This window comes from Nyctereutes procyonoides, unplaced genomic scaffold (assembly GCF_905146905.1).
Source record: "Nyctereutes procyonoides isolate TBG_1078 unplaced genomic scaffold, NYPRO_anot_genome, whole genome shotgun sequence".
NCBI classification, from domain to species: Eukaryota; Metazoa; Chordata; class Mammalia; order Carnivora; family Canidae; genus Nyctereutes; species Nyctereutes procyonoides.
In genome coordinates, this window is record NW_026575037.1 from 25,143,078 (window position 1) to 25,167,490 (window position 24,413).

The following is a 24,413-nucleotide window of genomic DNA, read 5'->3' on the forward strand; positions in this document are numbered from 1 at the left end:
GCTTTCCTTTCACGTGGCCGGCGCCTGTAGGGTGGGAGACCCAGCTCCTCACCCGCGCCCGGCAGGTCCCGGATCTCCCTAGCGGAGGCCCGAGCTGGGGCCCGTCTGAGGCCAGGGCCTCCCCAGATGCTGAGGCTAGCGGGCGGCGGGCCGCAGGAGGCGGCGGGCACATTCCAGACCCTATAAAAAGCCAAGTGCCCTGGATGCCGGAGGCTTAGGCTGCAGCCTTGTGCAGAGGGCCGCGCGGGAACCTGAACCCCAGGAATGTCCTGGGGCCTGGCCGAGTCTGCTGACACGGGAGGGCCGGCAGGGCGGGCGCAGCTCTCCCAGCGCCGCCGGGGTGGGGAGCCGGGGACCAGCTGAGAGGCTGAATCCCGCCGGCCTGGCCCTGCCCCTCCCGGGCGGCACCGGGGCCCACCTGACCCGTGTGCCAAAAAGCATCCAGAACTTAGAACGTAGGCGAAGGGAGGTCACCGTTTCCTTATAATGTCGCGCCGGAGCATTTTCTAAAAGGGCTGGCCAAGGACCCTGTCCTTATCTGGGGCTAAATTTATCAGCCCCAGCCTTGTTCTCATTTCAGGCTGGAGAATTCTCTGTTGGTGGGAGGGGGCCGTCCTGTGCTTGGCGGGTGTTGAGCGGCATCCGGGGCTTCTAGCTACTGGACGCCAGCAGTGTGGACACGGTCCCGACCAGCTTCCCAACATCGCTAAACGCCCCTTCCCTCCCCGGCCGTGGAAAACCACTGACCCGCGGGAAGGTACCTGTTCAAGTCTCAGGGTCCCGTCGAGATGCAAGTGCTGGAAAAGACAACCCGACAGGCCACCGCTGCACTGCCCCGAGGGACAGCGGCCGGCTTGGTGTCTCCCCTCGTGATCTTACATCCATCCTTTGTCCCTCCGACATCATATACTTCTCTGTTCCTCCAATTCTCTTCGAATCAGCTTTCCCCTCCTGCCTGTCCTCTTAGCAGATGCGTCCAGTGCGGACGCGCGTCCTTCTCTATTTTAATCAGAGTCAGGTCTGCGCTGTTTGAGAAGCGTACTTTGACACAAGGCGGCTTTGAGGACGAAGGGAGACAGTGTAGACAAAGCAATCAGCCCCCCGTCTGTGCCCTACTGTTAGTAACTCTGATCCTCGTGGCCTTTCCACACGGGTTCCCTCAGGCTGATGGAGGCCAGAATGACGACCCTCCCAAGTCCCCTTTAACTGAGTCAGGGGTACCCCCTGGGGGCAGCGGCCCTGCAGACCTCAGGGAGCTAGGGCTGGCTTGGGAGGGTCTTGGTCTGGGGTGGGGGCTAAGGCCCTGGGTGCTGGTCTTGGCTTCCAACGGCCCTGGGGCATCTCACTGCCCTTTGGCCGGCCCCCGTGGTGACTCGGTGTCTGCTCCATTTCCCTGCTTCTCTGACAGATGGTCCCCCTCATGAGCTGCACCCCCAGCCTTCACCCTCCTGGGACAATTCTGGGACAGGAGCATGGGAGACACAGGCCTCCCAAGCCTAAGGCAGGCTTCTTTCTTGGGCGATGGAGCCCAGCCCAGGTAGAGGCTGAGCCTGGACGCTGTGAGCGTCCGTGCTGGTCTGGGCAGCCAGCAGCTTCACTATCAGGGGAAGGCACGGGTACAGGGAGGGGCTGGGGTCTGCTCGCGGGGTCGCCATCCTCTCCTGGTACCAGGAAAACCACATCAGGATGCCCAACACGGGGTACAGGCCTGCCCACGAAGCCGGCGGGGCCTGTGCGGTGGTTTAACCTCTCTGTGCCTCAGTTTACGCTTCTGTAGAAATGAGAAAAATAATACTACCTGCCTTGTGGGCAATTAATGACATAATGCATGTAATAAAGGGTTAGAATAGAACCAGCACAATTGTGAGTGCTCAACAGTTGATGATGGGAGGAGGAGGAGGAGGAGAATTTGCTGGAGGATGGGGTTGGGGGGTGGCCAGGAAGGCCATTCAGATAAGTTGGATGTTTCAAGGAGTGAAAATGAAAAATCAGAGAAATCGGGGACAGATAGTGCGTGGGGTGAAGATGGATTTTTTTATCTGGTATCTTTTGGTCATGCTCTGTGCTGGGGGCTTTATGACCTGAGGCGCTGCGGTCCCTGCATAATGGAACAGCTTATGTGGATAGAGGGGGCACCACAGCAATGAGGGCTTGGCTCCTCCCGTAGCTTCTCTGAAGCGAACGGTGTCATCTGCATCTTCCAAGGGACAGGACTGAGGGCGCGGAGATGTCACTAGCGTGTCCACGACCACACAGCCAGCGTACGAGCGGGCCCGGACTCCGCAGCACACCTGTGCGTCCAGAGCCCACGGTTACCCAGCATCCGGCTTCCCCAGCCCGGCGGGGGTCAGACCCCCCCCACCCCGGGGTGCTCCCGGCTGGCAGGGCTCTGCGTCCCCGCCCTGCTCCTGCCTGGCTCTCCCCCTGCCGTGTCCCTCCAGGGCGCCCCTGCCTGCTCGGAGCCCCCGGGTCCTCTGTGCGGGGCGGACCCCGGACGGGCAGGGTCGGGGGCGGGGGGGCTCAGCACCGGGCCATCACCTGCAGCAGACGCTGAGCGGGGAGCACAGAGGGCTCCCGGAGGGGCACCCAGACCTGGTAGGGGCGCATGCTCCTCCGACGGCCGTCGGGGCTTCTTCCCCACAGCCCAGGGTGCTAGCCGCCTCCCGACTCTGCGCACCCGGCAGCTGCCGGAGCCTTTCCTGCCCCTGACCCGCCCTGCCTCCTCCCTGTCACCCATCAGTCACTTGCCTGGTGGCCGCCCACACCGCATCCCAACGTGACGGGGGGGGGGGGGGGGGTGGGGGGGGGGGGTGGGGGGGTGGGGGGGGTGGAGAGCCCTGCACCCTCCTCCCTCCGCAGCCTCCCTCCCCTCCCCCGCGCCGCCTGTCTTGGTAAGTGATCCCCCTCCTGCTCTGTCACCCACGCTGACACGGACACCGGCGTCATCCTTGCCTTCTTCCCCTCCCCCACGCCTCCGTCCCCACGGCGGGTCTCCCTGGGCCGCCTCCCCACCGTCTCTTAACGTCATCCTGTCACCCATCACACCTCAGTTCCGGCCTCCCGTTGCTGCCGGACAACTTCACGGCCCCCCCACCCCGCTCTCCCCGCCTCCCCCCTCCCCCCTCCCAGGCCACCCTCTATCTACCCGGTTCCAAGGCCGGGACTCCTTTCTCAACCTCCTGCCTCCAGCACTTTGCTCACGGGGCTCCCCGCGGCGGCTTCTACAACCTCTCCCTGGTGCCCCAACCTGCCCTCCGGGACCAGCTACAGAATCGATGGACCCAGTACCAAATGAAAAATTGTTCAAAAAAGTAGGAAACAAGTACCATGAAAGGTATTGAAATATAAAGCTTTTCCTTTCTCAACCTGCCGTGGTGTTTTTTAATCACCTGTTTAGTATTGTGTGGGGCAGGTGCAGACCCTCACGAGCACCCCCGTCCCCCTTCATGACCCGCCCCACACTCACTCCACCCCCATCCAGCAGCCAGACATCCTGACCCTTGGCTACAGGTGGGGAAGTGGAGGCAGGCATCTCCCATCCCATCGGCTTCTGCCTCCAACCGAGGTGGACAGGCAGCGTATCGTAGCCTCGGCTCCGGGGGACCCCAAGTACCTGGCTGGGGGATGAGCCTCAGGCTCCACCCAGCAATCACTCACTGAGTGGCTGTGGTCCTGTCGGCCCAGGGCGGGGACAGCCACTGCCATGCCCTGACCCACGTGTACCCAACCCTGACCCTGGCCCAGGGCACCAGCGGGGGAGACTGAGCAGCGTCTGTCCTTCGAGGTGGGGGCTGGAAGGAGGTGGCCGAGGGGGAAACCGTGAGTGAGCCATGGCTTCACGCTACTGGCACATGTCCCATTATTGTCCCATTGGTCTTCACCCGCAAAATAAGGATTCAAAGATGAAATCATTTCGGTTTTCAGTACTATAACCACAGACCATTAAGACCCACGCGTGGGGCCCTCCTGAGTGCAGGCCCCAGAGGGACTGTAGGGGTCACAAGCCCAAGAGGTTGGCCTTGTCCTCATCCTTCACACCTCAGGGGGAACATCTCACCCTCTGGGAAGGACTAGGTCCTCCTCCAGGACAATATCATAGCGCCCCAAACCTTCCCATTTTAACTACGTGTGTAATTGGTTTAATTATAATTACGTGTTCAATTGGTTTAATTAACTAAGCCCTGTGAGGATCGGAACTATGTGTGTTTGGAACCCAATTATGTCCCCAGCATGGGCCTGGGACACAATAGGCACTAAATAAATATTTATTGAATGAATGAGAAAGTTAATGAAGAATGGGTTCCTGGGCCTCCCTTAAAAACTGTGGGTTATTTTGCATGACCTGAAAGTGCCTCACCTTTCTCAGATACCTACAAAGCAGCCAGTAGGGTAAGAGAGAGATAAATGTCGGATTTCCCCTCCTTCTGGTCTAACTCCCCTCATTTCCCTCCTGCTGGATTGTATGGAGGGGGCATGTCACTGGCTAGTCGGCTGCTGGAAGCTGGCTCCGAGACCCTTGAGGTGCCCCTGGGCTCTCTGGGCTTCCCCCCGAAGGATCCGATGAGGATCCCTCACCGATTATACTAAGTCTGTCCAACTTTGACGTTTGCGGTGATATTCACCCTTTGGGACGGCTTCCGGTCGGGTTTTCCTCTCCCAGGAAACTCATCGTCCTGTGCCTGTGGGCCTAGGCCTTCCCCAAGGCCTTGCGAGCCAGCTCAGAAGCTAAGGGCAAGTACCCGGGACCCGCGAAAGTTCCATTTTGTTTCAGTGGAAGACGACAGACCCAGTAAAGTGTCATTCAACGCCCCCCAGGGGGCGATTCCTTTTGAAGGGAGCCAACCTAAGGCGTTGAAATGGAACGAAGGCCCCGAAATACAAAACCCTGGAGAGTGGGCTGGACCCAGAGCCCTCGTGGATTCAGGGACATGGAATCCGAGGCCTGTCTTGAGGCTCAGCACCCGCCCCCCGCCAGCCGCGGCTGTAGGGGCCCTGCCCACAGTTCATCTCGCTCTCCTTCCACACTCAGGAGCTCAGAGTTTTTTCTGTTTATAGCCTAACACACACTTAAAAATCCCAGCTTCTTAGCAGCTCAAGATAGATTCCCATGGAAACCGGCATAAAGGAGAAGCAAAGATAAATACCTTTTTTCAGGCCCCGGATGCATGTTAATTGGTCTCCCCCCTCCCACCCCTGTGGTGCAAACGCAGGAAAAAGCCAGCTGAGATGGTGGGCCCATTGTCCTGTCTCCCGGGGGCCTGGACAGTACATGCCTGAGAGCACTGTTTCTAGGAGGGCTTCCCCTGGAGTCCTGGTGCTGTCACCGTGTTGGCAACGGCCGTCACGAGGGCAGGTCCTAAAGTCAGAGAGGCCTGAGTCGGAGACCCTCTTGCAGGACTTGCATGGGGCGAGGGGGTGACCCTGGGCAAAGTACTCAAACTCTCTGAGCCTCAGTTTCCTTCTCTTTTACGCGGATTTAATGGTGTTGCCTCCCGGGGGTAGTTATGAGGATTAAGTAAGACAATAACGTAAAATATTTAGCACAGAACCTGGCGCCTCGGAAACGGTCACTGTGTTTACTAGGATCTAGCTGCTGGGTCGGGTCAGCGCTTCGCCTGCGTGGGGCTCGGGCTCCTCATCTGGAAACCAGCGAGGCGGGGAGGGGATGGGACCACATGATCCCGGGGATCCCTTCCAGGCCTGGCATTTTGTGGTCTGTGTCCCCGTTATTGGTGACGGGGTGCGGAGAGTGAGGCACAGAGAGCGAGGCACAGAGCTCTAAAACACGCGCTCTCTGGGAATTCCTAGATCCCACTCTCCCAGGAGGCCAGTTCCTTCTGGACCGTGTCCAGGAAAGGGAAAGCAGCAGTCCGCCTCCCTCGCTCGGTGGCTGACCTTACAAGCCTCGCTTCCCGCATGTCAGATGGCGCCGCTCTACAGGGTGGCTGTGAGCACTTTCTGAGCTCAGTCTCATAGGTGCTTAGCACAGTGCCCGGGCCCAGTCTCATAGGTGCTTAGCATGGTGCCTGGGCCCAGTCAGGCGGAATCCAGAATTAGCCAGTTTACCTTGCAGAGCTGAGGAGTCGCTCGGCCAGCCCTGCAGGTGAGTGGGAAGCTCTGGTACTACCACCAGCAAGCAGCCCCCCAAGGGGGCCTCCCCCAGCCGGGGCTGCAGGCCCGCACGAGGCGCGTAGAGGACCTATCTTACCAGGCCAAGGTTGAGAGTGTTGTTGTCGTCTTCCGGCATGGGCAGGTACACAGCCAGAGCCACGCAGTTGGCAAAGATGGTGAGCAAGATGATTGTCTCGAAGGGTCTGGTGTCAGGGTCAAGGAGAACCCTCAAGTGAGGCGTGGGGTTGGGACAGGCAGGGGGTGGCACCGTACACACCGAGGGCCCACACTGCTCCTCCCCGCTCCCCTGCGGGTCACCCCAGGAACAGCTAACTTGGCTCGGCGGTGATGGGAGTGCGAAGCTCCGGTCCCGGCTCGGGGCTGCTCAGCTGTAGGGGCCCTGAGGTCTCACTGGTCCAGGCCCTGCCCACCCCCAGCCCTGCCCTGGGGGCCGTGACTTTCTGAGACTCGCCAGACGACTTGAGGGACTCACTCAGAGAAATGGCAAGGGATGCGGGGGGCTGAGCATCCGCGGCGGGCAAGGGTAAGCTGCGGGTGGAGCCTGAACACCCCCAGCCCAAGGAAGGAACGCGTGTGAGGCGACGAGTCAGCCGCCCACCCTGCCCCTCCCCAGCCGTGCTCACAGGACGGGGTGTGCACCGCACACCTGCACACGCCTCCCTCCCAGGCACACGTGCCCCTCACAGTTGCTCCCCAGGGCCACCCCCGGGCCCTGTCCCTTGTGGGTGAGCAGTGTCCATGCATCCATGGGCTGAGCCATTGGACAGCAGGTGGTGGGGACAGGCTGCGGGGTGGGAGGCACACTGTGCAGGAGGTCTGGGCTTGTACCCCTTCCTCTTCCTCCCAGTGATTGCAGAGAGCTGGGCCGCGGGGCAGAGGCCTGCTGAGGAGAAGGTGCAGAGGAGCAGAGCACGGAGAGGCCACGGGGGAAACCCGATCCCACAGGCCCGATGGAGGCAGCGGTGCAGCTGTGGGGAACAGGGCTGACTCTGACCCCAGCTATTCCAATGGGTCCCCTGGTTTTCTCATCCTCCCAGTGATCCCGTATTCCCCTTTCTTCTAGGGAACAGCTGGTGGGAGCCCAGTCTTCCAGAACCCTAGAGAAATATTTCAAATATTCCTGACCTCTGTCTGAGAAGACGCTTGACACAGCCCCTCCCCCTAATCGCCTTCCTCCCTTCCCCAAATAACCCAGATATTTTCATCCTTCTTCCTCTCAGAGCTAGTGCAAATGGAGAAAGGGACTGTTAGTGCCTGTCCCCAGGCTGGTATGTGTGGGCGAAGACCGCCCGGCGTCTGGGCCCGCGCCCCCCCGGAGCCTGTCACAGCAGCCCTTTGTCCCAGGCCTTGTCTCCCTGGACTCCATCCCCAGCTGGACTCCCCTCACTCACCGGCAAGCTCTGCCCTCACACCCTCCCGTCAAGGGGGACAGTTGTCTTGCAGAGGCCCCTGCCTCTTTCTCTCCCCTCCTGTATCAAAAGGAGACTGTTGCCTCAGACCCCTCGGTGGAGGCCCCCGGTAATGGGATTTGGGGACACCTGCGGACCCCACTCCGTGACGCATCGGGCCCCTTCTGCAGATGGCTGTCACCAGGCCTTGGGCCCAGCACTCTCAGGCCTCAGTGGCTCCGCTCCTCCCACTGTCCCCGTCCCCCTCAGCCGCAGCCTTCCTTCCTGAGCAGCCCCCCGGCCCCCCAGCTCGGTGATCCGTGACCCTGCCCCCTCCCTGTCCCTGATGCCCTGCGAGTCCTGAAGGATACTTCCATTCCACGATGTTGATGCAGGCCTTCCTCAGGGGGTTCTGCAGGGTCAAGCAGAACAGGGCCCGGGGTGGCCTCGGCAGGATCTCCGGAACCGGCTTCTTGGGCTGTTTCTTCCTCAGGCCCTCGTCCTGGGGCGAGGACGGCTCCATGGCTCCCCTAGCAGTCCCGCTGCCCTCGCCTCCCTGCGTCCCCAGTGCCCCCGCCGTGGGGACTGGGCCAGTGGGGCCAAGCGAGCCCTGCTGAGCCAGCCCCGGGGGCGGGGGCAGGAGGATTACTGTCCCCGCTCCCAGCAAGTAAAATTAGCCTCCGCTGGCTCCCCGCTGCTGGCTCCCCGCTCCGAGGCCAGGCAGCTGTCATTCCCTCCCAGCCCGGCCAGTGACAGCCCAGCATGTCCCTGAGGACATTGGTAGGGGGTGGCGGAAGCGGAAGGAGCGTCCCCATGGGCCTGGGATGGGGACAGCGGGAGACAGGACGGGAGGCTTCAAGCCTGGGGCCACAGAGAGATCAGGAAGGGGGTGGCCTCAAACTGCAGACGGGCTCCCCTGTGCCAAGACTCACTGCTCCCGCTCCCTGGCCCCATGACATGCCCCCGAGAAGGTGCTGGGTGGCCTCGTTCAGCACCCTACCCCACAGCCCCATCCGTCCCCGGACCTGCGGCCGGCTACCAGGCCAGACACCCCCCACCCATGCCCACCGCACGGCAGGGAAAGCTAACCCCTCCTCAGAAGAATCTTGAATGAGCACACTTCAGGCCCGGCACCTGCCACACGGCGCAGCGACCGTGTGCCTTGTACCCTGTCTCAGTCCCTGCAGTACCTAATGGGACAGGGGCGCGGGCTTGACCCAGGACTGCGGCCCTCCCCGCCCCGCTGGGTGCACGAAACTCTCCATAAAGGTCAGTGGGATTCAGAGCTAACAGCGCCCCACAGCCTCAGCAAGGGCCTGAGCTGTGGGTGGGAGTCCCCAGGGGCATCGGGGGAGTGAGGTAGATGACATCTGGGATCACAAAAGTCAGCAAATCTTTTATTTAGTCTCTTGGTACAAACAGTGCCGCATGGTCCCACCGCCCACAGAGGGGACACAGTCTGAGGGGAGACATGCAGTCCTCGAGCGACCGGGAGGGAAAAAGGATGAAAAGTCTACATGGGGTGGTGGGGGGTGCGATGGGGGGCTAGGGGTGGGGGTGGGCGATCGCCCCCATCAGGAAAGCCAGAGGCACCACCCAGGCACACACATGGCCTCTCCCCGGTCAGAGCTGGGCTGAGCGCACGCAGCAGCCTGGCCTCCTGCCTCGACGGGGCGTCTGGGCTCCTCGGGGGCGAGGGCCGGCGGCGAGCAAGCTCCCAGGGCCCACTCTAGTTAGTATCTGAGGCCATCTCAGGCCATTTGGGGCCATCTCGGGGACAGCAAGGGCCTGGCTCATCCAAACCAAAGACCTCTGGCCTCCGGAGGGAGTCGCAGATGCGGGGCTGCACCTGCGGTGGGGCTGTACCTGTGGTGGGGCTGCACCTGTGGTGGGGCTGCATCTGCTGCGGGGCTGCACCTGCTGTGGGGCTGCACCTGCTACGGCGCTGCACCTGCCACGGGGCTGTACCTGCTATGGCGCTGCACCTGCTACGGCGCTGCACCTGCTACGGCGCTGCACCTGCTGCGGGGCTGCACCTGCGGCGGGGCTGCACCTGCAGTGGGGCTGCACCTGCTGTGGGGCTGCACCTGCTACGGCGCTGCACCTGCGGCGGGGCTTTACCTGCTTCGGGGCTGCACCTGCAGTGGGGCGCACCTGCGGCGGGGCTGTACCTGTGGCGGGGCTGTACCTGTGGTGGGGCTGCACCTGCTACGGCGCTGCACCTGCTGCGGGGCTGCACTTGCAGTGGGGCTGCACCTGCTATGGCGCTGCACCTGCTGTGGGGCTGCACTTGCAGTGGGGCTGCACCTGCTACGGCGCTACACCCACTACGGCGGTGCACCCGCTGCGGGGCTGCACCTGCTGTGGGGCCTGCACCTGCGGCGGGGCCGCACCTGCTGTGGGGCTGCACCCACTACGGCGCTGCACCCGCTATGGCGCTGCACCCACTACGGCGCTGCACCCGCTGCGGGGCTGCACCTGCTACGGCGCTACACCCGCTACGGCGCTGCACCCGCTGCGGGGGCTGCACCTGCAGTGGGGCTGCACCTGCTGTGGGGCTGCACCTGCTACGGCGCTGCACCTGCGGCGGGGCTGTACCTGCTTCGGGGCTGTACCTGCTTCAGGGCTGCACCTGCGGCGGGGCTGCACCTGCGGTGCCCGAGGTGGGAGGTTGGAGGTGGGCGAGGCCCCCCCTGTCCTCCCCCCCCCCCCCGGGGCTGGGGGGTGGCGCACGATCCGCAGCGGGGCTCCGACGACGACGACGTGAGGTTCCGCAGCGCGGGGCGGGGCCGTCCTCCGTTGCCCGCCTGGGGCCTGCGGCACCGGTGCCCTCTGTCCCCCTCCCTGCCCCTCGCCCCCCCCCCGTGGCCAGGCTCCCTCCGGAGTGGGGCGGCCCCCGCGGGTCCCCCGCCCGGCCGGTCAGTGGCTGGACTCCTCCGACTCAAAGAAGGGCGAGGAGGAGAAGCAGGGGCCCTCGGAGGCCTGGGGCGCGCGCGGGGGGCGGCGGGCGGGCGGGGAGGCGGGCGGCGCGCCGTCGGGGGCGGGGGCGGGGGCGGCGCTCAGCAGCTCCTGCAGGTACTTGATGTAGCGGATGGCGGCGCGCAGGGTCTCCACCTTGCTGAGCCGCTTCTCGGCCAGGGCGCCGGGCAGGTGGCCGCGCAGGCGCGCGTAGCCCTCGTTGACGCAGCGGACCCGCTGCCGCTCGCGCTCGTTGCGCTTCTGGATGAAGGCGGGCTCGAAGGGGTAGTCGTAGCCCCCGAGGGCGCCGGGGAAGGGCACGCAGGGCAGCACGGCCGCGTAGGCCTCGTAGGCCTCGAAGCAGCGCGGCTCGGCGCCCGGGCACAGCAGCAGGGGCACGCGGCCCAGGGGCTCGGCGGGCGGGGGCGCGCGGCGCGCGGGGGGCTCTGCGGGCGGGGGCGCGCGGCTCGGGGGCGCCCGGGGGCGCCGCTCCCCCAGCGCGCCGCAGAAGGCGCTGTGCATCCCCGCCCCGACTCCGGCTCGGCGGGCGCCCGGGGTCTGCGCGGTCCCCACGCGGGCCGCGTCACATGGCGGGTGCGCTCAGGCCTTCCCTCCGCCCCTTGGGGCGGCCTCCGAGGCCCCCCCGACGGCGGGCATGGCTCGGGCCTAGCGCGGCTCCTGGCACAGGCTCAGCGGGCACCGTCTCCAATCCAGCCGCGGGCCTGCAGCGCTCCGGGGACCCCTGCGCTCTCCCGCGGCGCCCATGGGCGGGGGGCGGCAGGCCTCGGCGCCCGGTCTGCTCCTGGGCGCAGCATGGGCGCCTCCCCCGGGCGCTAACCCTGCGGCGTCATCCTGGGGGCCGCCGGCGCTGGGTGCTGGTTCCTCACCTCCTCGGGGTGCGGGAGGGGGGTCCCCCAGCTGCCCGGGGCCGCAGACGGATGTGAGGAGTCCCCGCTCAGCTCAGGGCAGCGTTTCTAAAAAAAAAAAAAAAAAAACAGGAGAGTGAACATATGAGTCAGGAACGGCCTTGTAGGACGGGCTCCCCGTGCCACCCCCACCCTCCACGGGGCTCGTGGAACAGGGGAGGCCGTGTGGCCGCCCGCTGACCAGGTCAGGCCTAGAGCACGGTTCAATTTTTTATTTATTTATTTATGATAGTCACAGAGAGAGAGAGAGAGAGAGAGAGGCAGAGACAGGCAGAGGGAGAAGCAGGCTCCATGCACCGGGAGCCCGACGTGGGATTCGATCCCGGGTCTCCAGGATCGCGCCCTGGGCCAAAGGCAGGCGCTAAACCGCTGCGCCACCCGGGGATCCCTAGAGCACGGTTCAGACCTGTGTTGGCGGTGGGAGGCCTCTCTGCGTCCTGGTTTCCCCGTGTGGAGCTAATTGAACATCCCTCACAGGAGATTAATAACATGTGAGAATCGAATGAGAAAATAAATATGCCCCAAAACGCCTCCTGGTCCCGGCCTATAAAACCTGCCCAATCAGCCCCGGTGGCGCAGCGGGTTGGCGCTGCCTGCAGCCCAGGTGTGATCCTGGAGACCCGGGATCCAGTCCTGCGTCGGGCTCCCTGCATGGAGCCTGCTTCTCCCTCTGCCTGTGTCTGTGCCTCTCTCTCTCTCAAACCTGCCCAATGGCCCTACCATATAGCAATCGCTCTACTAGGTATTTACCCAAAGAACACAAAGATACTAGTTCAAGGGGGTCCGTGCCCCCCAAGGTTTACAGCAGCACGCTCTACGCTCTACAACCGCCAAACCATGGAAGCTGCCCAAGTGTCCGCTGGTAGATGAATGGATAAGGAAGAGGGGGTGTATATACACAGTGGAATACGCCTCAGCCATGAAAGAGAATGAAATCTTGCCATCTGCGACACGGATGGAGCTAGAGAGGAATACGCTAAGTGACATAAGTCAGAAAGACAAATACCGTATGATTTCACTCGTGTGGAATTGAAGAAACAAACGAGCGCAGGGAAAAAAGAGAGAAAGGCAAACCAAGAAAGCGACTCTTGACTATGGAACACAAGTGCTGGCTCCCAGAGCGGAGGTCGGGGGAGATGGGGGCAGCAGGTGAGGGATTAAGGAGAGCACCTGTGACGAACGCCTCGTATCGTACGGAGGTGTTGAATCCCTACGTTGTACACCTGAAACTGGAATCACACTTGTGTTAAGTAACTGGAATTTAAATAAAAACTTTTTTTTTTAAAGGGCCTGATGACGTCGTTTCCTCTGAGAGTGGGGATCAAGTCTCATGAAGGATACCTTCCAGGACCTTCCATCTAAGGGGCTCAAAGGCTGCTTATGGGACTAGCCCGGTGGCAACCACACGTCCACCAAGGGGTTCTCTTTACTGAAGGAAATGAATCGCATTCCGAAGACTCGGGTGTTGCTGGGACTTCAAAGCCCCTTGGCTGGCGGGGCAGCAGCAATGGCCAAAGCGTCTGCGCCCCGGTGCACGTGGATCCGGGAGGCACCCTCCAGCCGGGCCTGGGCTTCTCCTTCATGGCGCTTAACGGAAATGTCTGCTCTCCCACCTCTGCGCTGAGGCTGGCCCAGCTCCTGGCCTGTGGCAGACGCTGCACAAATGCTTGTTGAGTAACTGGATGGGGGGCTGGGCGGAGGGCTGCGCTTGTCAGGGCCCTTCCCGGGCTCTGCGAAGCTGCTACTCCCGAAACGAGTGGCCCGTGCGAATTTAAGTGCCGCCAACCCTCATCACGTGTGGCCAGCGGATTCAGCCTGGGCGGAGTTTCCTCCCGGCATTCTCTCAGGCCCTGTTCTCCCCTCTTGTGTGTGTCCCCGGTGTCCGACACATGCCATCTTAGCACTCGTCATGCTACTCTAGCATCGTCCTCCTCCTCGTGGCAGATGCGGGAAGGAGCAAGAGCTGTACCCGCACGGGGAGAGATGGGGCCGCGACAGGCCTCGGACACTGAGCAAGGCCTTTATTTTTTTTTTCCTTAAGACTTTACTTATGTGACAGAAGGAGAGCACAAGTAGAGTGGCCGGCAAAGGCAGAGGGAGAAGCAGGCTCTGAGCGGAGAGCCTGATGTGGGGCTCGATCCCAGAACCCCGGGATCATGACCTAAGCCCAAGGCAGACGCTCAACCGACTGGGCCCCCAGGGGTCCCTGGGCGAGGCCTTTCTATGAGACAGAAAGGGGCTAGCTCTGTCCCTGATGGGGGGCAGGGGGGTGGTGACTCACTCCTGGGGGAGTCCCGTCTGCACTTTCCCATTTTTGTGCTGCATCGGGTCCCCGCTCTGTCCCCAGCTAGCTCTGCCCTCCGTGCCGAACAAAAGAGAACCCCGGGAAATATCGATTCTAAGCCTCACGGAGACTTGGTGGGCTCTGGAAAGTAGAAGCAAAGGTGCCAGACATCAGGACAAATTCGCATATCCCTCCCCTGCCCAGCAGCCTTTCAGGGCTCCCAATGGTTTTGAGGGAAGGTTCTAGAAAACCTCCTTTCCAACAGACCCTCAGCTCCATCAGGACCAGTCTCCTGTCACTCTCTGATGGTTCCTGACCTCACTCCTCAGCTCCTACTGACTGGTGTTGGGACGCTTTTCACAGCTTTTCTGATTTTCCCCGTTCCTGCCGAGCCTTGAGGGAGGCCCCGCCGTGCTACTGCCTGAGCTGAGCAGCTCCCCGCGTGGACGATCAGGGCTGTGCCTTCCAAGTCGTCGCGTCTTCGACCAGATTGTAAGCCACCCGAGGGCAGGGCCTTGGGCTTTCATTCTTAGGCGACCCCTCTGCCCCGGCCCCGTGTTGGGTACATAACAGTGCTGAAAGTCATTTGCCAGCAGCGCCTCATTTTCGTAAAAACTTGGGATCCAGACTGTACTGTCCCCTGTGACCCCCGTCTTTTCAAATTGGATTTAATCATTCAAATTTAATGTGATAGAGGTCAGAAGTGTATTTATATCTAATGATGATTTTAGCAAATATAACTTAATATCTGTGTTGACTCAATACTCAATACTTATTTTCCAGACGTACTGTTTCCATTTCTTCACAACTATTCAGCAGAGGGACCAACAAGAAGCCTCCTAGCTTGATGGTCCTCGAGCCACTTCTTGTCTCTCTGCTGTCAGGGAAGAGCTGCTAGCCTGGCAGGGAGCCTAGGTGGGGACACACCTGCAGGTGCGTTGTCTTCTACTCCTGCCATCGAACCCCCTAACCCAGACCAGAAGCCGAGGGACACAGCGGGGTAGGTTATCACCAAGAATCAGGGGGCCGTTCACCCAACACATATTTACCCGAGGGCCTGGGGTACATGAGGGGCCGTTCTGGGCACCGGGATAGAGCCCCGGTGGGGGGAAAAAAAAACACTGCTGTGAAATAATAGTAATGATAATCCTAGCTGTTATTCATTATTTATGATGTGCAAGACACCGTGCTACTCACTTTCCATGGATCATCCCATTTAACTCCTACACCATTCTCCTGAGGTCGACGCTAAAATGACCCAGTTTTACAGGTGAGGAATCTGAGGTTCATAAAAGTTAAGGTATTGGTCCGAGTCTCCACAGTTAGTTAGTAACTTCATACACCAGCAAATGCTCCACGACCATGCCCTTCTTCAGCCCTCTTCCCTCCCCCAGGGTGTGTCCCTGCTGCTTTGCATTTGGGCACCAAGATCTGAGGGGCTGGCTCTGGCTCTGACCTAACACAGGATCTTTTTTTTTTTTTTAAAGATTTTATTTATTCATGAGAGACACACAGAGAGAGGCAGAGACACAGGCAGAGGGAGAAGCAGGCTCCACGCAGGAAGCCCGATGCAGGACTCAATCTCAGGACCCCGGGGTCACGGCCTGGGCCCAAGGCAGATGCTCAACCACTGAGCCACCCAGGCGTCCCCCTAATACAGGATCTTACTGAATTATGAATCCTGTTGGAGGGGCTGTCCTCGTGCAGATTTGAACAATGGTGCCGTGACAGAGCACCGGCTCTGGTGACAGAGCTTCCGCAGGTCACCTTGCTCCCCCTTGGGAAGGGGACTCCCCCTTGAGGATAGTCTCGGGAGGGTGGCCTAGGGGAGCTCTGCGGGTAGGAAGGCGAGAATTGGGATGTAACCAGGGGCGCCTGGGGGGCTCTGTGCTTGAGCATCTGCCTCCAGCCCAGGGCGTGACCCCGGGGTCCTGGGATCAAGTCCCGCATCGGGCTCCCTGCATGGAGCCTGCTTCTCCCTCTGCCTGTGTCTCTGCCTCTCTCTGTGTCTCTCATGAATAGATAAATGAAATTAAAAAAAAAAGAATTGGAATGTAATCGGACTGAGTCAAGCACCAACAGCTGCCTCCGGCGGGGAACCTGCTAAGACCCCCCTTGCCTGAGCTTAGACACCCTGAGTAGCTTAGACACCCTGGCTCGCTGGTCCCCGGGCTGGGCAGGACCATCTGTGAACAGTGTCACCGTGTGGCGGTGAGGAGCGACAGCAGTAGCCGCGGGTGCAATTCAAGGTCCGGGCCTCCTGAGTGTGGAAGTGTGAACTAACTCCCCCTTAGGACTCCCCCGGGGAACTGAGTGTCCGGACCTTTTGGAAACTAGGGGGAAAGGAAGCCCCTCCCCTGTGAAGAGTCCCCCGCTTTCTTTTTTTTTTTAATTTTTTTATTTATTTACGATAGTCACAGAGAGAGAGAGAGAGAGAGGCAGAGACATAGGCAGATGGAGAAGCAGGCTCCATGCACCGGGAGCCCGACGTGGGACTTGATCCCAGGTCCCCAGGATCGCGCCCTGGGCCAAAGGCAGGTGCCAAACCGCTGCGCCACCCAGGAATCCCAAGTCCCCCGCTTTCCTGTTAACATGCACTAATCCATGAGTTTGTGGATCACTTTGCATCCCTTCACTTTCATCCTATACACGGACGTAAAGTGCATCTAATCAAGCATAGTTTTGTTTTTTTTTTAACGGAAAATAGCACACTGTGCCAGTATCAGGCAACTGGTGCGAGAGAGGTGTGTGCTGGGAAGTGTGGGAACTGCCCCCCGCCCCCCGCACATCAGCCAATGACCGTTGACAGGGTCAAGTCCAACCAACCCACAGAGCACTTTACTTAGCCACAAAATAGCACCTGTGGGCAAGACTGTCCACTTTTCCAAGGGGCCCTGGCTCCTCTCCGGGACGGAGGCACGACTGAGGGTGGCGACCCCCCCTGCCCCGTTCCTCCTGGCGCTGCTCCACCCTGGTTCCGTTCCACCCTGGCACGGCAGAGCACACGTGCTCCGTGAGACGCACCTGACCCTTCATGGAAGCATGAAGCTCGCCTGGTGATGCAGGCCGCTGACCTCCCCGGGTAGGACCACGATGTGTTCGCCCCATTCCCCGTGCAGCCGCTTTGTTGGGGGCCGGCTGTCATCAAGGTTTACACAGAAAACTCCATAACCCGGACTCCAACTTGCAATAGAATGAGCTACCAGTGAGGTGTCCTGGGCTCCCTTCCCGAAGCCTCACTGCTCCTAACTGGGCAGCACGAAGCATTTGCCCCACCAGGGTTATTAGCTCCTGGTTGTCCCAGGCTTCCAGGCGCTCTAAGGCCACAATACCCCGCGGTGGCACATTATTATAATGTCCTGCTGATGGTTTCATCCCCTGCTGCCCTCAAACTGGGAGGGTTTATAAGGAAACCAAGTGCTCAAAATGACAGAGTGGGGCGCCTGGCTGACTCGGATTCGGTAGGTGGAGCACGCAGCTCTTGGTCTCGGGGTGGTGCCTTTGAGCCCCTCGTTAGGTGTAGAGATTCGTTAATTTAAAAAGATGTGTTTTTTTTTTTAAATGACAGAAGAAATTGGCTTTGTGCCATCATCTTACGTATCCCCCAGGCTCCAGCAAGGTGGTCGAGAAAACTTGTCCCTGCCAACCTCGAACGCTCCAAGGTCAGGTACTTTGAGAAACGCAGGCCCCTTTATTCCCTTTCTTGGAGATTCCCGGGGTCCATGAGCATCCCGGAGAACCTGCAGTTAAGAAAGCTGTTGTTGCCTGACTCAGACATTCCCAAAGGGACCTCAGAACACTTCTTTTTCCCTCCAGGCTGCTAACAACTAATAGAATACATTTTAGGGAATGCTACCTTCAATCTCCAGGATAAATATGTGCTTTTTCTTTTTTTAAGTAAGAAATGTCATAACCTCCCTTGGGAGTGTGGTTTATCATCGCCCCTAACTCTTCCTAGGAGGATAACCCTTCTGCTCCCACCGTATTCACAACAGCACCCCCAACTATGCATGTACCGTACAGAATCGCTTCAGAGTCCCGGTGAGATCTCACTGGATCCGACCAAGGAGGGGGGCAGCCAGGCCTGTGACCACACGCCTCTGTAGTCCCTTTGGAGGGTGACAATCTGCTTTCTCCTCTGGGCAGGAGCAGACCCTGTGCAGGCTGATTACAGCCCCTCTGGCCGCGTGGCCTGCACTGGCCGAGGCAGGGGTGCAGCGGCCTCAGCCCCAGAGCGGCCCCGCCCCATGTTGCCCACCATGCCATCCTTCCTGCCTCAGGCTTTGGAAAGCTCTGGTCGCTCCCGGGCAACCTGTCTGCAGCACTTTCAGCAAGAGAACAGCATTGTGGAGCTTGGGGCTGGCTGCCCAGGCATGGTGTCACTCTGCTGAGCATCTTGAAGAAGAGAAGGAGAAGGAGGAGGAGGAGGAGGAGGAGGAGGAGGAGGAGGAGGAGGAGAAGAAGAAGAAGAAGAAGAAGAAGAAGAAGAAGAAGAAGAAGAAGGAGAGAAGAAGAAGAAGAAGAAGAAGAAGAAGAAGAAGAAGAAGAAGAAGAAAGAAAAGAAGAAGGAAGAAGAGAAGAAGAGAAGAAGAAAAGAAGAAAAGAAGAAGGAAGAGGAGAAGAAGAAGAAGAAGAAGAAGAAGGAAAAGAAGAAGGAAGAAGAGAAGAAGAAAAGAAGAAGAAGAAGGAAGAAGAGAAGAAGAAAAGAAGAAGAAGAAGAAGAAGAAGAAGAAGAAGAAGAAGAAAAGAAAGAAAAGAAAAAAAAAGAGAAGAGAAGAGGAGGAGGAGGAGGAGGAAAGGAGAAAAAGGTAGCCTGATGGGGATTAGGTGCCTTCTGGTGTCTGACAGCTCACCGCTCTAGGTCCCTGTCTGGTGTGACCCGCTCTGGCTCCCTGTCTGGCGTCACCTGCACCCCTCACACTCCGATGCACAGAACGGGAAGCTGGGGCTCCGAGAGGTGCACAGAGCTGCTCAGCTTGGGTGCAGTTTACCAGCATCGGGTCAGGTTGACACGTCAGAACCTTCTCGGAGGAGCAGGGGCCCCCAGCTTTTTGGTAGGAGGATGCTCATTACAGGATCTCGAGGGTGCCAGGGTCAAGTGAGGGGCTTGGTCCTTCCTAGTCCCGTGGACCACACCCCGGCCGTGCTGGGGAGTCGCGAGGAGAAAGATGTTCATGGAGGCAGCTGCCCGCACCCCCCGGGAAGGGGCTCGGCCTCCCCAGAGCGCCCCCCACCCGGGAGCTCCAGAGAGAGGCCCCCAGACGTGGATGCGCGGGGACCACGCCCTGTTGCCTGCCCCGCGCCAGTTACCCATCTCTAGGATCACGAGCCGCCCTTTCCTGACCTGTCAGGCGAGGGCAGGGAAGGAGGTCGCGGTGTGAGGCAGGTGGCACTCATGGCATGGGGTGACCGGGAGCTGGTCAGGAAGGCAGGGCAACCTTGGGAAGAGCGTCCAGAAGCTCTAAGATCCTGGGACGCGGCTGCAGAAGGCCCTGGGGGTTGCGAGCTGCAACTGCACACAGTGCCCCACCTGGCGGCGCCCCCCCACTCCCCCCACCCCCCCCCCCCCCGCCACCTCCGTCCTGACGGGACACAGGCTGAAAAGTCTACTCTCAGGCTTGAGCTTTTGCACCAGCCCTTGAAGACAAGGGTAACTGAATTCACAGAGCTCTCTGGTTGAGTGGATGTCACTGCGTGTCGCATCAACACCCCCCCCCCCCAGCATCTCCGAGCGCCTCCCGGGAAGCCGGCCAGCACAGGACAGCCGAGCCGTGTCCCCCGTGTGGCGGAGGAAGGCAGGAGGGACTGCGTGCTAGTGTCACACCCCGAGCCCTTTCCTACCTGGGGGTCAGCTGCGGCGGTCGCCTGAGTCCCAGGCCAGGACGGCTCTGAGAGGTTGGGGACCTGCCCAGGCGACAGCTGAGAGTCCCCCCCAGGGGTTTGGGCCCCAGCAGGCCCGGCCCCCTGAAATAGGGAGGAATCCCAGCAGGGAGGCCAGCGCGGAGTCGGACAAGGGGAAGACCCCGGCGGCGGCGGAAGGGGAAGGCACCGCCTCAGCCCCGTCCCCACCTCCTGCAGCGGACCTGCGCCAGGAACGTGGGCCCCGCCTGGCTGCCCACCCGACGGGTAAGTTCTGTAAGGGCGCTTTGGGTTTTTGTTTTTTGTTTTTTTTTTTTTTTGTATTTTTTTTTTGTAAGGTCACTTTGTGAGCCACAAAGCTCCAGACAGATGTAGAAGGATAATCATTAGGAAAGGCCATTTTAGGGGCACCCGGGGGGCTCAGGGGCTGAGCGTCTGCCTCCGGCTCAGGGCGTGACCCCGGGGTCCCAGGATCGAGTCCCCCGTCGGGCTCCCTGCATGGAGCCTGCTTCTCCCTCTGCCTGGGTCTCCGCCTCTTTCTCTCTCTCTCTCTCTGTCTCATGAATAAATAAATAAAATCTTTAAAAAAAAAGAGAGAGAGAGAGAGAGCAGGCCATCTGAGAGGAAGCGGCCGCCAGCTGGGCGCCATGTGTGCGCCGCTGCCGGCAGGCTGAGCGCCGAGGGCTCAGAAGATCGCAGCCAACGCTGGGGGCAAGAGCCATCCTCCCGCTTTGTCACCAAGGGACCTGCTGGATCGGCCTCCAGGACAGTGAGCCGCTGAGAGCTCGGAGTTCGGAGCACGGCCGGACAGAAGAAACGCTCGCTCGTGTGGAAGGTCTCCTCCATGTGGGCGGCCGTGCTCAGCGACACCGACACGCGTGCTTGCTTGCACACGCGCGTGCACACACGGCTGGAGACTCAGTCCGCACCACACGGCGGGTCCGGTTATGCTCCTTGTTCGGCAGGGAGGGAACTGAAGCCCAGAGAGGGGAAGCGACTTCCCTAGGGTCGCACTGCTGCTGAGAGGTGCTACCCCGGCGTCGGCGTCGAAGAGAGGGGCGTCCCCCTGGGGGCAGGCACGCGGCTCTGCCCGGGGCAGAGGTTTGGCTCCCTGCCCAGAGAATGAGCGAGAGGAGACGGGAATTCAAAAGCCACAAAGACCCCCAGTCATTGCTGCTTCTAGCGCCCGCCCCGCCCTCGCCGCCGGCTGTCCTGACCCCCCGGGGTGGGGGGTGGGGGGCGGTGGGGGAACGCCGGCCTAGCAGCCAGGGCATGTGGACTCCTGCGGATCCAAAGCCACCGATGAGCCCTCATGAGGCTTCGTGGACAAACGTCACCGTCAGGGAAAGTGGCTCCTTCCCCATAGCCCTCGAGAGGGTGTGAGGAGCACCGGCTCCCAGGGGCCCCGAGCCTCAGGGTGGGGGTGCGGGGGTGTCGGGGTTGCAGGAGGGCAGCTGGGGAATGAAAGGCGGGGGAAGGGCCCCGGCCAGAACCTCGGTGGGAGCCCAGGCTTTAACCTGCTTCCGAACCCCAGTTACTCCGATCCCTGTTCCGAGCGCTGCCTGCGCGGGGAAGGTGCTCGAGAGCCGTTGTGGACTCTCGCCACGCCTCAGTGCCCCTTGCAAAGGCAAAAATGAGGAGGGGAAATCATTCCACGTGGAGACTGCTCCTGCGGAAGAGCTGGGACGTGGGAGGGGAGCTGCGCCTGTGCTGGTGGCGGCTGGGACGGCAGCTGGGACGCGGCGAGGGCCCCCCCCCCCAGGATGCACCGGCCCCCTCCCTGCGCCTCCTGCCCCGGGCCCAGCGCCACCCTCAGGCACAGCCCTAGCTTTGTGGCCCAGATCGTTGCCCACCCGGGGAATGGAGGAGAAAGAGACTGTGGCGCCCTTGGCCTACCCTTGTAGGCAGTGGGTATTTCATGGGTAAAAAAATCCCTTCAGGGCCACAGAACACAAGCCTGAGGGTTCCCGAGGCCCCTGCAGGTCACAGACTCGGAGAGTTCGGAGGTGGGAAGCGACTTCCCGCCACAGGGCTCGGGGACGAGGTGGCAGGGAGGCGGGGTGCCGCACGAAGGGGATCTCTTGGCCGTCAGGGTGGCCCTGCCGGGAGGGTGTCTCCCCCCCACCCCCCCGGGAACGAAACCAGGCCGGGTAGGACGGGCCCTGTCTTCTCCCCGCCCTGCCCAGACCTTCTGCTGGGGGCTCGGTCCGGGCGGCTCCCTGCGCGGGGTCGCTGGGGTCCTCGGGCCTCCCCGTCGTTCGCGCCCTCAGCCCCCCCCAGACGTGAGCGGTGCCTTCCGCATCTTGTCAAACCCTGGCGTAAGGTCGGGGCCCCGGGCTGACTGTGGGGCCGGCCCGCCTGGCTTGGCATCCCTGCAGAGAGCTGGGGCGCTTGGTTCTATTCTCTGTCTCTAGGCAGGGACGGCGGGGACAGCGGGGATGGCGGGGATGGCGGGGCGCTTGCTTCCCAGCATCAGCGCCGCTGTCCTGGAGGTTCTGAGGCCCTGGGGGAGGGCGTCCTTGGGTGCCTTGCCCTGTCCTGTCCCCTGCTGACCCCCCAGCCCTGAAGGTCCTCGTCACACGCTGCCCCCCCCCCCCACCTCCGGCCTGACCCACCTCTCCACAGCAGCCTCTGGCTTCTCCCCGCGCCGCCGGGTCACCCCCTCCGGCACGGTGGCCGCTGCCTGGCCAGCCCTCCGACGCAGCTCCTCCTCTGGGAGCATGTGGGGTCGGTCCTTGTCCACGGAGACTCCCCGGCTGTCTCGCTCGATTCTTTCTCCTCCCCTGCACCCTGGTCTGCCTGTCGGTCCCCCGTGAGCCATCACGGGTGTGGGGACGCTCACTCTCCCGGGTTGTCCTCTCACCTTGCCGATGAGCCTGCCGCATGTCTGCCCGCGGTCCCTCACGGAGTGAGGCAGACGGAGCCGCAGGCGCGCCCGGTGCTGCTCCCAACACCCAGGGGGTGGCCCAGGAGCGGCCTGAAGGTGGAGGGAGGCGCCCTTCGGTGGCCGAGGACGTGGGCACACACAAGTGGTGCCCGCGTGACCCGCAGACCGCCACGGGGATGGACAGACTGCTGTGGGGACGGACAGACCACCGTGGGGATGGACAGACCACCGTGGGGATGGACAGATCGCTGCGGGGACAGACACAACGCTGCAGGGGTGGAGAGATCTCCGTAGGGACAGACAGATAGCTGCGGGGATGGACAGACCACCGTTAGGACAGACAGACCACTGCGTGACCCACAGACGTCCGCAAGGACGGACACGCCACCACAGGGACAGACACCCAGCTACAGGGGTGGACAGATCTCCACAGGGACGGACAGACAGCTGTGGGGACTGATGGACCTCCGTGAGGACGGACACACCTCCGTGGGGATGGCCACACCGCCGCGGGGACAGACACACTCCCGTGGGGACGCAGGCGCCCCCGGCCACGTCTACTCTGCCCCCCGCGGGCGCCGGAGCCCCCAGACAGAGCCCGGGCCTGAAGATCAGAGCTTCTCCGCGCGAGCCGCTTCCTGTGGCAGCAGGATAAACAGCAGAGGAACCGGGCGGGAGGAAATGCCGCGTTTTAATGGGGACAGATTCTTGGCTCGCTTCACGGGGCCGGGGGCTGCGACTTGCTGGGCACCCCTCGTGTGCCGGCAGCCTGTGGAATCCCCCCCGTGGTAAAGTCTCTTCCCTGGGTTGCAGCTGGGGAAACTGAGGCTCAGAGGGCTTCCATGAGATCATGTCTCCGGGAAACAGGACCAACCGACAGCGACAGAGCAACAGCACATTATGTGCAACCTCCCCCGTGCTCATCCCGCCGCAAGCCCGTCTCCGGTTCTGGCGGCGGGGCTGCGAGCCGGAGCTACTGGCCCACTGCACAGGGGACGGGACGGAGACCCGGAGAAGCCACTGGGCCGCGGCCACACAGCCCCTCCGTGCCGCAGGCCGCCTGCCCGGGGCCGCGCCCTCACCTGCCCTGCACCGCCTGCAGCTCCCTGGCTCCCACGATCACACAGGACCGAGCCCTCCGCTGCCCATACCCTTCCCGTTTTAGCTGCTTTCCAGGAGACACCCTTGCCCCCGCCGGGTTCTGCCCAGAACACCCGCATTTAGTGTCCGGGATGCTCCCAAGATCAAGTCCATGGGACAACGCCCAGTTGGTGGCAAAGCCCTTGGCAGCACAGCTAACCCCGCCTGCTCCGTCGGAGATGGGTGCCCTAGCCCCAGCCGGCAGGTGGCTGGGCCCCGGGGTCCCTCCGGTTGGGGAGGAAAGCCGTCGGGGGAGACTAAGCCCCGGGGAAAGTTCCGGCCTCACTCCTCCGGGCCGCGGGCGGGTGGGGGACGGCACTGTTTTAGGACAAAACTCAGACGCACCCCCAGCCCCCAGCTTCCCACGTTACCTCTCTGGGGAGCACTCCTCCAGCGGCCGGCAGCTCCTGGGCCTTCGGGGGGACCCGCGGGGCCGCCCACCTGCCCGCCGTGCCTCCCTCCCGCAGCCTCCGGCCGCTTCCCTGCCACAGCACCAGGAGCCAGGTACGCGTCCGATTAAGCTTCAAAAGGCGACACACCCAGAAGGGGAGGGAGGAGGGCGGTGGGGGTGGGGGTGGGGGTGGGGGGCTCCTCTGATCCGGGATCCACTCCCGAGGAGGAGAGAGGGCCACTCTTGGCCTCTGTGATTGGCTGCCCTGAGTCCAAGCCCGGAGCGCAGCTGCCGTGGAGCCAGGGGCGAGCGGAGGTGCTGGCCCTCCGGGGAGGCTCCCAGAGCCGCTAAGTGGGAACCTGTGCGGCAGGAGGGACTTGAGTTAGGAAACCCCTCCCGGATGTGCGGGCGCAGGCCCCAGGGTGGGGGTGGGCCCAGGAGTGTCTCC

At 61.8% G+C, this 24,413-nt stretch overlaps 2 protein-coding genes across 2 annotated transcripts in view; both read right to left on the reverse strand.

The window, feature by feature from the left end:
* CACNA1S (calcium voltage-gated channel subunit alpha1 S) overlaps positions 1–8,090 on the reverse strand; it is a 64,127-nt gene extending 56,037 nt beyond the window's left edge. The window contains exons 1-2 of the mRNA XM_055319370.1: positions 7,892–8,090; positions 6,209–6,314 (exon numbers count right to left, since the gene is read on the reverse strand). Of these exons, the coding sequence (XP_055175345.1) occupies positions 6,209–6,314; positions 7,892–8,043 (258 nt within the window). The 5' untranslated portion in view covers positions 8,044–8,090. The remainder of the gene's footprint in view (positions 1–6,208; positions 6,315–7,891) is intronic.
* A 2,349-nt stretch (positions 8,091–10,439) lies between these two features.
* On the reverse strand, positions 10,440–11,000 carry ASCL5 (achaete-scute family bHLH transcription factor 5). Its single transcript, XM_055319084.1, has one exon. It carries the CDS (start codon positions 10,998–11,000, stop codon positions 10,440–10,442), a length of 561 nt encoding a protein of 186 aa, XP_055175059.1.
* Between the last annotated feature and the right edge of the window lie 13,413 nt (positions 11,001–24,413).

Coding starts and splice junctions, on each gene's coding strand:
- ASCL5 (XM_055319084.1), bottom strand. CDS start 11,000: ATGCACAGCGCCTTCTGCGGCGCGCTGGGGGAGCGGCGCCCCCGGGCG.